Below are 13,653 nucleotides of genomic sequence, written 5' to 3'. Positions count from 1 at the left end.
AAATTAAGGAAAACCTTAAGGGAAGATGTTGCTATTGCTCTTACTCATGATAGATTTGTGTTGTTTAAGGTTTAGGTATAAAATAATTTTCGTCATAATAGGACTAAGGGCCAAGCCTTGTTTGTAAAACTTAATTATTTATATACTCACTAACAAAGATGTGACAGCATTGACATCATATATACCGGTCACCTAATTTTAAATAGCTTACATACCATATTGACGTGCCAACATTAAATTTTTAAATTAGAATACCATATTATTTAAATTTTGGAAAATATGTGACAATATTAACATCATATATATCATTAGACGCACAAATTTTAAATCTTCATTATGAAATAAATAATATCTATTTCAAATGAAATAAAGAGGATCCAATTCATTTTCTTTTGAAGTGCTTCTAACAATAAATGGCCAATTGACTAGTGATCAGGACTACCGATTGGGTTTCTTCACTCATCTAATGGGTTGGAACTCAATTTTGGGGGAGGCTAAAGAAAGAAAGTTGCCCCTAAAAAATTGTCTCAAGATCAATTTTGATGTAGTGATTCACTAGTCTTTCTCCTATCGGGACTCTTTTGGGATTTATCTTTTGCCTTGGGTAGAAAAACTTCCCCCAAGAGATCCTTTAGTGGATGAGGCTGCTTTACTTGCAATCAAACAAGTCTTGGGAGAAGGTATCAACAATAACTTTCTATAGGGTGATTCATAAGTTGTAGTGTCTTATTTTTTCTATAACATAACCAACCGCTAGAGTGGCAATTACAATCATTTATATCTGAAGCTCACACTGACGCACACTTTTGTACATTAGGGGTGTATATGCGAGCGGATATTAACCGCCCGCATCCGTTATCCGCAACTATCTATACATGCGGATGCGGATATCGGTTTTAAGATATTAACAGCATCTGCATATCCTTTATATATATACTAATTATATATATTTATGGATAGAAATTTCTTCTAAATTGGATTGGAAAAATTTCCTCCTACCCAATCTATAAATTTGTCATGTGTCCCTTAAAAAACATGTGTTTTTCACATGCTCAAAGAAAACATTACAGTATTATAAACTAAGTTGAATGAAATTCTTTCAACCTAATTTGAAGGAAATTTGTCTTTGTTGATATACAAGAAACAACTCGTTCATTTTTTCATGGCCAGTAGGAATCAAGTATCATCCAAATGAATTGATTATATGAATGCATACCTCTATCAAATGAATTTAAGCAAAGAGTTGCCAATTATCCCACAAGTTACCAGTAGTCTCTACAAGAACAATAACCATCTCTGAAATGGTGAAACCGACTGCGATCCCTCATGACAATATCTCGCTTATAAATCTTTGATATGAGTTTAATCGCGAAATGACAATCAGTACACACTCTCAAATTCTTTACCACCCTAACTGGGGTCCCTGGTGCTGTATTAACGAGCATAAAAGCAATTGCAATTTTCTCACTGTGATAAGACAAAGCATTCTCCTTTTCCTCCTCCTCTATGTCTGCAAGCACATTTGCTGTATGAGGCACATAACCTTCCAATTTCAGCAACTTTGTGATCTCTGCTAGCATCGCATATATATCCTCACTTTGAGGCTGAGACCTATCACCCATGGTAAATTCATAAACCATATTCCCTAACTCAACAAGGCTATACCCTGGAGTTTTCCTCACCCCATCCATAAGCATTGTATTCCTCACCTTTTGCACATCTGACCACTGACGCTCTGCTGCATAAAGATTGGAGAGGAGCACGTAATCCCCACTATTTCCAGGCTCTAATTGTCTGAGCTGGGCTCTTGCAACCTCCCCAAGAGCTAGATTTCCATGAATTGTGCATGCTCCCAACAAGGTCCTCCAAACAATGGCATTGGGCTTCAATGGCATGCTTTGAATATATTCATATGCTTCTTTCACCTTGCCTGACCTACCCAACAAATCAACCATGCAGCCGTAGTGTTCTATTCTAGGCACAATGCCATATTCCTCTTTCATCCTGTTAAAATAATTAAACCCCTCATCCACCATTCCACAATGACTACAAGCATACAGCACCCCAACAAAAGTAATCTCACTTGGCAACAAACCCTCTCTTTCCAACCCCTTGAAAAGCTCGAGTGCTTCCTTGCCGAACCCATTAACAGCCAACCCGACTATCAAAGAAGTCCAAGAAACCACGTTCCTTTCCTCCATCTCATGAAATAACTTTTGTGACTCTCTAATGCTCCCGCACTTTGCATAGAGGTCCAAAAGGGCATTATTAGCGTGCATGTTCGTATTCAAACCAACCTTCAACATATAAACATGGGCCCTCCTACCCAATGCCAAAGCTCCAACCTCAGCACAAGCAGACAACAAACTTACCATAGTGAACCCATCTGGCTGAACATCCTCCAAACCCATTTCCCTGAAAAGGGTCAGAGCCTCATTGGGCATCCCATTAAGAGCAAACCCATTAATCACAGAATTCCAAGCAACAATATCTTTTTCAGGCGTTAACTCAAACATCCTGTGCGCATTCTCAGCATGCCCACAAGCAGCATACATATGAACCAATGAATTCTGAACAAAAACCAATGACTCAAACCCATTTCTTATAGCAATAGCATGTATCTTTTCTCCCTCTCTAACTGCAGTCAACTTAGCCACAGCCTTAAGAAGAAACGGGTATGTGTGTGTGTCAGGTTCAATGGAGGACATATGCATTCGGTGGTACAGTTCAACAGCTGGCCTTGGATTCTCACTCTCAGCATAGCCTCTAATCATGGTATTCCATGCGAAAATGTTGGGATCCTGGATTTGCGAAAATATGTGCTGGGCATAAGACATGGGAGCTGAGAGGGACACAATGGTGAAGATGAGGTGCTTGCCCATGTCTGGGTTGGATACTGGGACACCATGCCTGATTGAGAAGGCATGGATTTGCTTCAGTTTCAATCTGGAGGAGGCATATAACTGCAAGAGAGCAATGCATTTCTTGAGAAGATATGGTACTGGGTTTTCTGGGAAAGTTGGGTTTCCGGGGTTGTGAGGTAAGATTGGTGTCAAAGAAGGTAGAAAGGATGAGCGGAATAGTGAAGGTTGCTTTGAGTGCATCAGATTGTGTTTGTCTGAAAATAGAGCTTTCTGCTCTGCTCTCTTGTCAAATGAAATGCTACAAAGTGGCCAACTAGTTGATAGTGTATTAAGCATTTAAGCATTAACTAGAATACTAGATCAATGATCTTAAATGAATAATCAAATAAATTCATTAAACTATGAGATTAAAATGAAAAAAAAGAAAAAAAAAAAGGAATATCGAATGATTAAATTGCCTTTAACTTCTAAAATAAGGATGAGATCCGCTTCAGGTAAATTCTAAATACAAAGAGTAATATTTCATGCACAACAATTAATAATTATATACGAAACCAGAGCAAGTACTATACAGAAACAAACCTAAAAAGAAAAAAAGAAAAAGAAAAAAAGGGTTGGTGTCACGAATAATAAGTAGGGCGGACCTACTTAGGGGTTGGGAGTCTTTGGTAACCTTAAATTTTTTTAAATTCCCTATAAAAAAGTAGCATAGCTCCGTTAATGATAACTTTTTCACCGTATAAATGGCTAGATGATTTGGCTTTTTATTCTACTGCTCTTTGTATTTATGCAGTTATTTCTTTATATAGCTTCGGACCTCCCACGCAAAAAATCATGATTCTGCCTCTAATAAGAAGCGCAATTATGAGAACACAACAAAAATGGGAATGTTTCCACTTTAATCGGCACGTAGAAGTAGCTCATCTAATGAGATTATATGCATACCAATCAGCATTGCAATGAACTTTACAAATCTCCTGGATATGGATGGTATGTAGTATGTGTGTACATGCAGATGTGACTGTGGTTATTTGCAATATTAGCAACTACATCCGTAAGATATAGATATCATTTTTAGAAATTAGTATCCACATCCGTATTATGTTTTTATTAATCGCATCCGTGCGATTATTGTGGTTATTAAATACGGTTGTTATCCGCTATTCACATATTAGGTAATGGGCCTTTTGAGTATTATTTGGAGCTTTATTAAAGCTTATGTTAAACGATTTTAAAAATAATTTAGGCCATTTTTTTTTTTTTAGTGTTTTGGGCTTATTTTAATTTTTTTTAAAAGCCTTAATATTTTTAAAATATATTGATTTCACATTACTTTTTAAAATATATTAAAAGCAAAATAACCAACAAAACCAATGTAAACATAACCTATGCATAATCTAAAACAATGTGAATTTATTAATGAGTTGGATTTTGGCCCTTTGGAGGTTGGTTTGATAATATTTTAAAATCATTAAGTCAAATTCCAACTTTAAATACAAAACAATTAAAACTACGTTTTATATCACATCATAATATATATTTTATTTTATTTTTTTTAAAAAAACCCTATAAAAGGTTTTATCTAAAGAATTCCTAAGTTTTAGGTGTTTGACAAATAGATGTTTCTATTACATTGTCGGTCCAATTTAAAGCAAAATGAATGCCACTTAATTTTTTTTTTAAAAAAAAGTCAAATGTGTCTATTTTACCACGTATCCCAACAAAAACTCGCCACGTATATCTCAACTATCAAGTACCATGTCATGCTCTCCTATTTTAGCCATGCCATATATGCACATTATAAAAATAAAATTTAAAAAGAAAAAGTTGAAGAGGGTGGACGTGGACCTCTAGAGGAGAGATTAAAGTTTTAGCCCTGCTATTTACACATATAATTTCCTATTTAAAATTTAAATATTTAAGAGTAATGCTTTTGCTTGGCTCTAAAGTGTAAATGGCTCGTTGGTAACTTTTTTATGGTAGCTTTTTTCCTTTTTAGCCAAAAAAAATAAAATAAAATAATAATAATAAATAACTCAAAACAAAAAGAATTCAAAATTATTCTCACAAATATGTTACATCCAAAAAAAAAAAAAAGCAAAATTTAATAATAATTTTCAAAATTTAAGAGTATTTTTGTAAATTTTGACCAACATTTAAATTCTATCATTTTTTTTCCCCTAAAAAAGAGAGAGGTATTTTGAAAATATTTGTATAATTTAACAACAAATCCTAATCGAGTACCTGTTATTTAGACGTTTTAAAAATTAGATACCTTACTTTGAGACGTTTTGAAGTTTAGTACTCTTAAGTCAAATAGGCTGATAATTCAATATTTTTAAATCAAAATTTTCTTATTTATTTTATACGGAGCGTATTTTAGATGATTTTTTTTTTTTTTAGTGACCGAACGTTATTAATAAGTACGAACTACGAAGAGTTACTTACTTAATATTTAATTATCGAAATTCATTGCTGTCCCTAAGGGGTAGCTCAATCAATTGAAGACCATACTTTATGAAGCGGAGGTCACTAGTTTGAATCTTCCCTTCCCTTCTTGTGGACATGTCAAAAAATAAAAAAAAATTATCGAAATTCGTTTTAATTGGAAGGACAAAATTGAGGGTAGTACCAAATTGTTCTTCTTACCCCGCCAACGCCGAAAAATTAGGCGCGCGCGACCTTGGGACTTGAGAGAGGTTTTGGCGGGTCAAAAAAATTCAAAAAGAAAGTGACTCTTCCTCTTCTATCTTTTTTGCCTTCAAATTTTCGATTTCGCATTGAAAGACTGTGCCTCTTCTTCTTCTTCTTCTCCTTCCTTAACTCTCTCGCTCTCTCTCGTATCGGGAATCATAGGAGCAAAAATGGAGGATCCGAGCCACCTGGAGAGGATGGGCAGAGAACTCAATTGCCCCATTTGGTAAATGCCATCTCTCACTCCCTCTCAATCCCCATAGCCTCATTGTTATTTTTTATTTTTTCCTGAAAATTTGAATGTTGATCTCAGTGGGATCGGACAAATTGGAAATTCTTATAGATTCTATTTTGTGTTAAAGATTTTCTCAGCTGCCAAACAGACCCTTAGTTTTTGATTGTTGTCTTAACAACTGGGTTTGATTCCATGTTCTGATCTTTGACTGTTTAAAACTAAATCCAATCTGAAACGGCACATGTCGAAGTTTCTCATGCGATTCGTTAGTGTGACTCATATGTGTTGCTTGGGATTTTGCACGAAATTTATAATATTAGGGTTTGGGAATACCTCATTTTGGGGGTCAATGGGCTGAAATTATCTTATTGTTTTGATTTCGCAGCCTGAGTCTACTGAACTCTGCGGTTTCACTTACGTGCAATCATGTATTCTGCAAGTGAGCTCCTTTCCTAGTACACTTCGTATCTCATTTGTGTCATTGTCTGGCAATTAGACTTTGGAAAACTGAAACATGACTTTTCTGCTTGTTTCCAGCTCTTGTATTGTGAAATCGATGAAATCCGGCTCCACTTGTCCAGTTTGTAAAGTGCCATTTCGGCGTAGAGGTATGTGGCAATGGATCTGTTTGTATAAAGTAATGTTAACTTTAAGAGAGCTTGTTGGCTTTGTGGCTGCATATAGACACATCTATCACTTGGTTTTACTAGATGAGAGAGTAAAAATATGGCAACCTTAATTGTTACCTTGCTGATGTTGTTATTATCGTTACTACTGCTACTACTATTGTTTAATAGCATACGTTACTAGTATCAAGATCTTTAAAGGAAGGCTCATACACCAATGAATCTTTCAACTTGAATTACTCTCGTGTAATTGATTTCCTGAACAATAACCCCTTGCAATAGGTTTAAGTTAACTCAGTCTATTTCGTGGTGCCCTTTCTTGCGATCTCTTCATTGGTGAGGCAATCCATTATCCACTGAGGTCCACCCATGCCCATTGACAAGGGCTTGAGTTGCGACCTACCCATGCCTCCTCTGCTAGTGAGGGTGTGGGTGGGTGGGCCAACCCATCCACGCCCTCTATGTGGTGGTGGAGCCACTCCTTGTTGGTGGGAGGGTGATTCCTCCTTGTTCTACTTTGTTTTTTTTTTTTTGCCATGTGTCAAGTTGAAGGGACACATTTCTATGTGTGGAGCTATTTTTTTGGGTTTGATGTTGTCTTACACTTACATATCATAATTTTCGTAAAAACCCTAACAACATATGTACGGAGAGAGCGATTCGATAACATAGTATACCTTAAGGAGTGATTTGATCAATTTTAAACCTTAGCGTTTGATTTGATAAAAAGGTTAAACCTCAATGACCTTTACAACATTTTTCCAAATAAAATAAGTATGTGTTTTTACAAAATACGTATGTTTAGTATTTGTTTCTTTAAAAACATTAAACATTAAAAAATTTATGAAATAATTTTCTTCAATGGATCCCATAGACAACACTTTTCAAATGTGAACTCCACCGAAAACAATTCTCAACTTTCATGACATCAAAACTCTTTTCAAATCAAAACACAAAAAATGCTTTTCAAAACATTTGGCAAATATAGCCCCAGTTCTTTAAGTTACGTGGCTTTTTCACTAGCTTCAGCCCTGCTGGATTTTCCTCTGGTTATTTTTAGTGCTTATGGATTATTTTTGCTGCAGAGGTTCGCCCCGCTCCTCACATGGATAACTTGGTGAGCGTTTACAAAAGCATGGAAGTTGCTTCAGGAATCAATATATTTGTCACTCAGAATGCTCCCTCAACTAAATTTTCAGGTGATATTTCAGTAAACACATGTGACACAGTAATGCAAATTGTTTGTAGGAATCACCCTGCTGGTATTAGAAAAAATAATAGTCAATTGGGCTTTAGACACATTGATATCATCGAGTTGCACATGCATTAAATTTTACTTGCAGATGGGGGTATCTATCACCAGAACTAACATTTGTATGTCAACTATCTTTCTGAAATATGTTTCTTAATTAGAGCTATTTCCCATGCTTTCTTTTAGCATATCTTGTACTTAATACTCCTTTTTAGTCATTATTGTGAATGTGAACCATGAAGACTGTCACAGTGCTGTGCCACACCACCTGGACCAAATGGCATGTCCTCTTGTAGATAAAGGGCGGGGCCTCAGGTTACTGATTCAATCCCTTAGGGGGTACTGTTCAAGTTCAAATTATCTATAAAAATACTCGCAAAATGAAAGCATTTAATGCAAGAGAAGATTAATTTTGAGTTTCATTAGCACAAAAGGAGGAAAATGAGATTTATGCACGCATTTATAGTAGCCCAAACACCAGTTTATTGTCTTGTACATCAGATATACTCATTCTGCTATCCGTTGACCGCATCATTTGTAGTCTCCTATATCTGTTAACTCAAATACTTATAGCTATAACTAATGCATCCATTTTTCGTTCAAGTGGAGCAAGCCATTTTATTTTCTTAGGTTATTACACTCAAATTCAATTAATATGCTTCTGCTTTTTGTCACACCATTGTCTTGTGTTTCAGATAAAGAAAAGCAAGCTGAAGGTGAAGGCAACCATGGTGAACAAGATAGCAGCGGAAACTGTCAGGATAGAGCAGAGAAACAAAATACCTTGAAAGGAAAAGGGTCAAGAAAAACATCTAAATTGAACATGAAAAGTTCTAGTTCTACGTTTGTGAAACCTTCATTTCCAACCAAGAAAAGGGTTCAGGTGCCACAGTGTCCTTTTTCAGAAAGCCCAACAGGGCTTGCAATATTAGAAGGTGAATTGAGTGAAATTGCTAGGGAAGAACCCAAAAGAAGTTCAACCATTTTAAAGGATAAGCCTGTTCTAAAGGACAAGGGAGAACCTGTGCTTTCACCTTTCTTTTGGTTGAGAGAGGAGGAAGATGTAGAAAAGTCAAGTCAGCATACTGATGAGGGTGAATTTATGGATATGACACCACTAAATGCTCCTGCCTTCAGTGATATCAAGGACTCAGATGATGAATACCCTTCTAATTCGACCCCAACTGTGAGTGCATAGTCAATTTCTTAAAAGCTTGAGTGATTATTGTGAAATAATCAGTAATGTTGTTTAACTGACTTGGCAGTTAATTATCAGTATTTATTATGTGTCTTATAAAATGTCAATAGGCTGGTTCTGGATTTGTAGAAAACTCTTTTAGGTAAGTTGACAGAATTTAGTACTTGACTAACTTGACAAGTTGCACCATTGTGCCCATTTGAAATTTGCAAGAGTCATCTTAGAAATAGTTCCTCAACTTTTCAAACTTACACTAGCTGACCTTCCTCCAAAAACTAGTGAAGCTATTCCAGTTTACTGTTCCTGTCATGGATTGTACCAGCTTTAAACTAAAACAGGTTGACTTGATCAAGTTATGTGTAGTGTATGATGGGGTACTTCATCATATTGGCTTTGATTGTTTTTTTTTTTTGCCAGAATTTTGTTTTCTTATGTTTTGCTAATATTATATAGGGATTACATGGCAAGTGCTCCAGTGTTGCAGATTTTTTTGATAGTGAGATGTTTGAATGGACACAAAGACCATGCTCTCCCGAACTTTGTTCAAGTCCCTTTAAGATGCAGGTATTGATATCATCATTTGTATAGTATTGCATTTCACCTCATACATTTGTTCTCTTTCTTGATTTCTGATATTGCTCAAGTCATTTGGCTTTTACTAAAATTGGAAATGAAAGGCAGGTTGCAAATGTTGAAGAAATCAATGAAATTCAAGAGAACGAATTAGAAGCAGCTTTACAGGATGTGACAACAAATGAAGAACCAAGCACCAAAAATGAGAAATACAAGAATTCTAAACAAGGAAGTGGTACTGCAGATGTGGTCCTGCCCAATCTGTCCTCTCCCAGAACTGAAGATTCCAATGACCAAATTGGAAGTAATAAATCTAACAAGAGTGGTAAGATTAGGAAGGCAAGTGAAAGAGCTAAAAAGAAGTGCCCTAAAAGGCATACAGATTCAGATTTTGAAATTTATGTTGATTTGAATAAAGCATCAGAAAATTTTATCCAAGAGCAAACTCTCGACAATAATTACAGCTTGGATAATACCAGCAAACGGAGTAAGAGGTCTCGTAATGGTACAAGTGCAACGAAGCCAACACCTAAAAATATTCATGCTGTCTCTGTGGGAACAGAAACTTTGAATCATGGCGGCGGAAGTGCGGTAATTGAGACACCTCTTTCATTAGGTAAGAAAGAAGTCAACAATGAAGTTTTTTCCTTGAAGAAGGCTGGAAAAAGGTATAAGAAGATTGATTCCTCAGTAAGGTCAGAGAAACGAAAACTGGATTCTCTGAAGGACAACGTGCTTAAAGAATCAGTTAAAACTCAAAATCAAAAAGATTTGGATACTAATCCTGAATTGGCACCTTTATCTATTGCTATGGCTGATTATAAGAAAGCCTCTGATTTCGGGCAGAAACCAAGCAAACCTGGAAAAGAAACCAAGTCGCGTGGTCAAGAGCTGAGAAGTAGGAAAAAGTTGAGAGTTTCCTCTGATGCCATCTTGAACGATGAGTTGGTCAACAACATCCAAGAGGGTCATACTTGTGATCCTGCAAGGGAAACCCAACTCATTGAAAAGGTTCAGGGAAAATCTGTTGTTAAAGTTCAGGATGATTCATCAGTTGTACAGAAGCTTCCTTCTCTGATGAATAACGTTGTCTTACAGAAATGTGGGACTATTTCTAACAAGTTTCAATGCGCTTTCTGTCTTTCTTCAGAAGAATCAGAGGTATCCCTTACTCCCTTGATTTTTTTTTCCCACATGATTTCCCTTTTCCTCATTATGCTTTAATTCTATGGATCAATAAACCAGCAGTTTTTCTTTGAACCAAATGCAGGCATCAGGAGAAATGGTCCATTACTATAATGGAAGGCCTGTTGTTGCAGATCATGATGGAGGATCCAAGGTCATACATTCGCATAGGAATTGCACTGAATGGTAAACATCCTTCACATCACCAAAAAGAATTGATCTGAAATGGCTATATTTCTCTGTTTTCATACTGCTTCTTCTTCTTCCTCTTCTTTCTTTCTTCTTTCTTCTTCTTCTTCTTCTTCTTTTTTGTAAAATTAAGTCCAAATGAGGTTTATCTACATTGCTATTTTGGACCAGATGATAGCCTGTTGGTTTAAAGTGAAGGTTTTCAAAAATTTGTTTTACCTCCTGAATTTTGATATTATTAGAAAAATCTGAAAGAGTTGAAATTACTTATTTAGCAGATTCATTATCTGCTGTCTAGACCAAACAAGAAGTTTGTGGAATACGGGTAGTCTGGATGAGGATAAGCTATTTTAAGTGCTTATGTATTGCCTGTTATTACTGATATGGATTTCAAATAAGATTATGCGATTTATTGACAAAAAGATTATTATATGCTCATAAATTAATGAATTTTTGCCATGATAATGAATATTAGGGTTGGACCAATTTAGAAAACTTTGTTATCTGGTTCACTTTTCAAATATCTTGAAATCGCCATGGAACTCCTATCTAAGGTATTCAAAAATATAAGTGCAGGGCCCCTAATGTCTATTTCCAAGATGATAATGCAATTAGTCTCGAAGCTGAATTAACAAGAAGTCGAAGAATTAAGTGTTGTTGCTGTGGAAATAAAGGGGCAGCACTTGGGTGCTATGCGAAGAGTTGTCGCAAGAGTTTTCACGTTACTTGTGCAAAGTTGATCCCTCAATGTCGATGGGATACTGTAAGTGATATAGAGAACCAAATGCAATCTAAAGCTTTGTAATAAATATCTTTATTAAAAAATGTTTATTTTATTTTAAGTTTTTATCTCTTGAATCAGGATAATTTTGTCATGTTATGCCCTCTTCATGCCTCTTCTAAGTTGCCTAGTGAAAGCCCTCAAGAAAGGAGGAAGAAATGTGCTCTTAAAGGGTATGTTGACCTTTTCCTTGAAGTTACGTTCAGTAACAGATAATAGATCATTCTCCAACACAATATTCTCCTTTTATTCCATTCTTTCCAGGAAATCATCTCAATGTGATGATGTTGCTAGTGAAAAGGACATCAGTACTGGTAGAAATTGGAAGTTTTGTGCATCCTCAAAGAAATTGGTTCTTTGTTGTTCAGCTCTCACAACTGCAGAGAGGGTAAACAATTCTACTTATATTACTAAAATCGATTATTTTTTAAAGAAAAAAAACCTGATTTTTATTATTTTCTTAATGGTTAAAACTGCAGGAAACTGTTTCTGATTTTGAGAGATTATCTGGAGTTACAATTCTGAAAAAGTGGGATTTGAGTATCACCCATGTTATTGCATCAACAAATGAAAATGGGGCATGTAGAAGAACCCTCAAAATATTGATGGGTATCTTGGAGGGAAAGTGGATACTGAATATGGAGTGTAAGTACCTTTTTATATCATTTGTCCAAAAAGTATAAGTACTGTACTTTCTATTAAGAAAGTTAAGAATCTAGCTTGTATATTTTTACAGATATAAAGGGATAAATATGCTTTGGAGCTATCCATCCCTTTTCTATCTACACACACACAAACACACACACATATATGTAATTAGCTCACGTTTTCTTTGTGTGTCTACAGGGGTTAAGGCTTGCATTAAGGTCATGGAACTTGTTGATGAGGAGCCTTATGAAATTACTGTCGACATTCATGGGATCAGGGATGGGCCTCGACTTGGAAGGCTAAGATTGTTGAACAAGGTTGGTTACTGCTTGCCTTCAACTGTAAAGATTATCATAATGAATTCCTTTGACACTCTTCTAGAAGATATATATCTCATATGCAATTTCATAAATTAACAGTATGTAAGCCCACTCCAATTATGATTCATCTAAAATAGCTTTTATCATGTTCTTCATGGGCCATCTTAAAACTCCATGTTCTAATGTCAGGTGGGTGTTTTCTGTCATCTTAATTTTTCCATTTATTTAAAGACCTGTGATTATTTTGTGTTCATCCTTTGAGTTGCAACACATTCTGAAAATTAAATGATAATATTTAAACCTAATCCGAATGTTGTATCTTTCATTTACTTGGGGAGTATTACATGAGCATCTAACCAATAAAATGAAGATGTGTGCATTTGCACAAGAACATACCTGGTTGTGTGCAAACATGTGAACCTGCTTCTTTTAGTGACACTTTTACATGCAGCAGCCAAAGCTTTTTGATGGGCGTAAGTTCTATTTCATGGGAGATTTTTTACCCGCATACAAGGGGTACCTACAAGACCTTGTAATTGCTGCTGGAGGGACAATTCTGCATAGAAAACCTATTTCAGAGGACCAAAAAACCTTGTTTTCTGGTTCCTCAACAGGCCAAACCTTCATAATTTACAGTATTGAGCTTCCTGATAAATGTGATCCTAGCAAGAAAACTACAATTTTCAACCGCCGCCGGTTGGATGCAGAGGCCCTGGCAACATCAACTGGAGCCAAAGTAGCAAGCAATTCGTGGGTTTTGAACTCCATAGCAGCCTGCAATTTACAAAATCTTGCCAAATAATATATCTTTTCCAATCCCAGGATCGGAGCTTTGTACATGTTTAGGAATCTTCTTCTGAACTAGCTATAAGTTTTTATTTATTTATTTTTCCTTTAGTATGATGTAGACATGTATAAACATCATGCTCATGTGACTGCATGAATAAAGGAAATATAATTTGGTGATACAATCTTTTTACTTTGCTGTGTAAAGTAGGATATATAGGTGGGTGAAAATGTCAAATGTGTGGGAGTCAGTTTTAATTGTTCCATTATAAGAAGATTATTGCTGGGATAATTGCCGCTAT

At 35.7% G+C, this 13,653-nt stretch overlaps 2 protein-coding genes across 3 annotated transcripts; one reads left to right on the top strand and one right to left on the bottom strand.

Moving 5' to 3' along the window:
- Window positions 1–1,192: 1,192 nt before the first annotated feature.
- Window positions 1,193–3,155, bottom strand: LOC133869462 (pentatricopeptide repeat-containing protein At4g21065). The gene has a single exon (XM_062306469.1). The coding sequence runs from the start codon at window positions 3,102–3,104 to the stop codon at window positions 1,263–1,265; it is 1,842 nt and encodes a 613-aa protein (XP_062162453.1). The 5' UTR covers window positions 3,105–3,155; the 3' UTR covers window positions 1,193–1,262.
- Window positions 3,156–5,527: 2,372 nt separating this feature from the next.
- On the top strand, window positions 5,528–13,639 carry LOC133867628 (protein BREAST CANCER SUSCEPTIBILITY 1 homolog). Of its 2 annotated transcripts, none has more exons than XM_062304381.1 (14): window positions 5,528–5,784; window positions 6,179–6,232; window positions 6,331–6,401; window positions 7,505–7,618; window positions 8,367–8,857; window positions 9,323–9,433; window positions 9,551–10,603; window positions 10,713–10,813; window positions 11,393–11,579; window positions 11,679–11,770; window positions 11,862–11,985; window positions 12,077–12,242; window positions 12,444–12,562; window positions 13,020–13,639. In XM_062304381.1, the coding sequence occupies exons 1-14, from the start codon at window positions 5,729–5,731 to the stop codon at window positions 13,365–13,367; spliced, it is 3,087 nt and encodes a 1,028-aa protein (XP_062160365.1). In that variant the 5' UTR covers window positions 5,528–5,728; the 3' UTR covers window positions 13,368–13,639. The 2 variants fall into 2 exon arrangements, with proteins under 2 accessions (XP_062160365.1, XP_062160364.1); XM_062304380.1 differs by having other exon boundaries at window positions 13,017–13,639.
- Window positions 13,640–13,653: the final 14 nt, after the last annotated feature.

This window comes from Alnus glutinosa, chromosome 5 (assembly GCF_958979055.1).
Source record: "Alnus glutinosa chromosome 5, dhAlnGlut1.1, whole genome shotgun sequence".
Classification (NCBI taxonomy): domain Eukaryota; kingdom Viridiplantae; phylum Streptophyta; class Magnoliopsida; order Fagales; family Betulaceae; genus Alnus; species Alnus glutinosa.
Note: the sequence above shows the minus strand (reverse complement) of the source record. Positions and strands in the feature narration are given on the sequence as shown.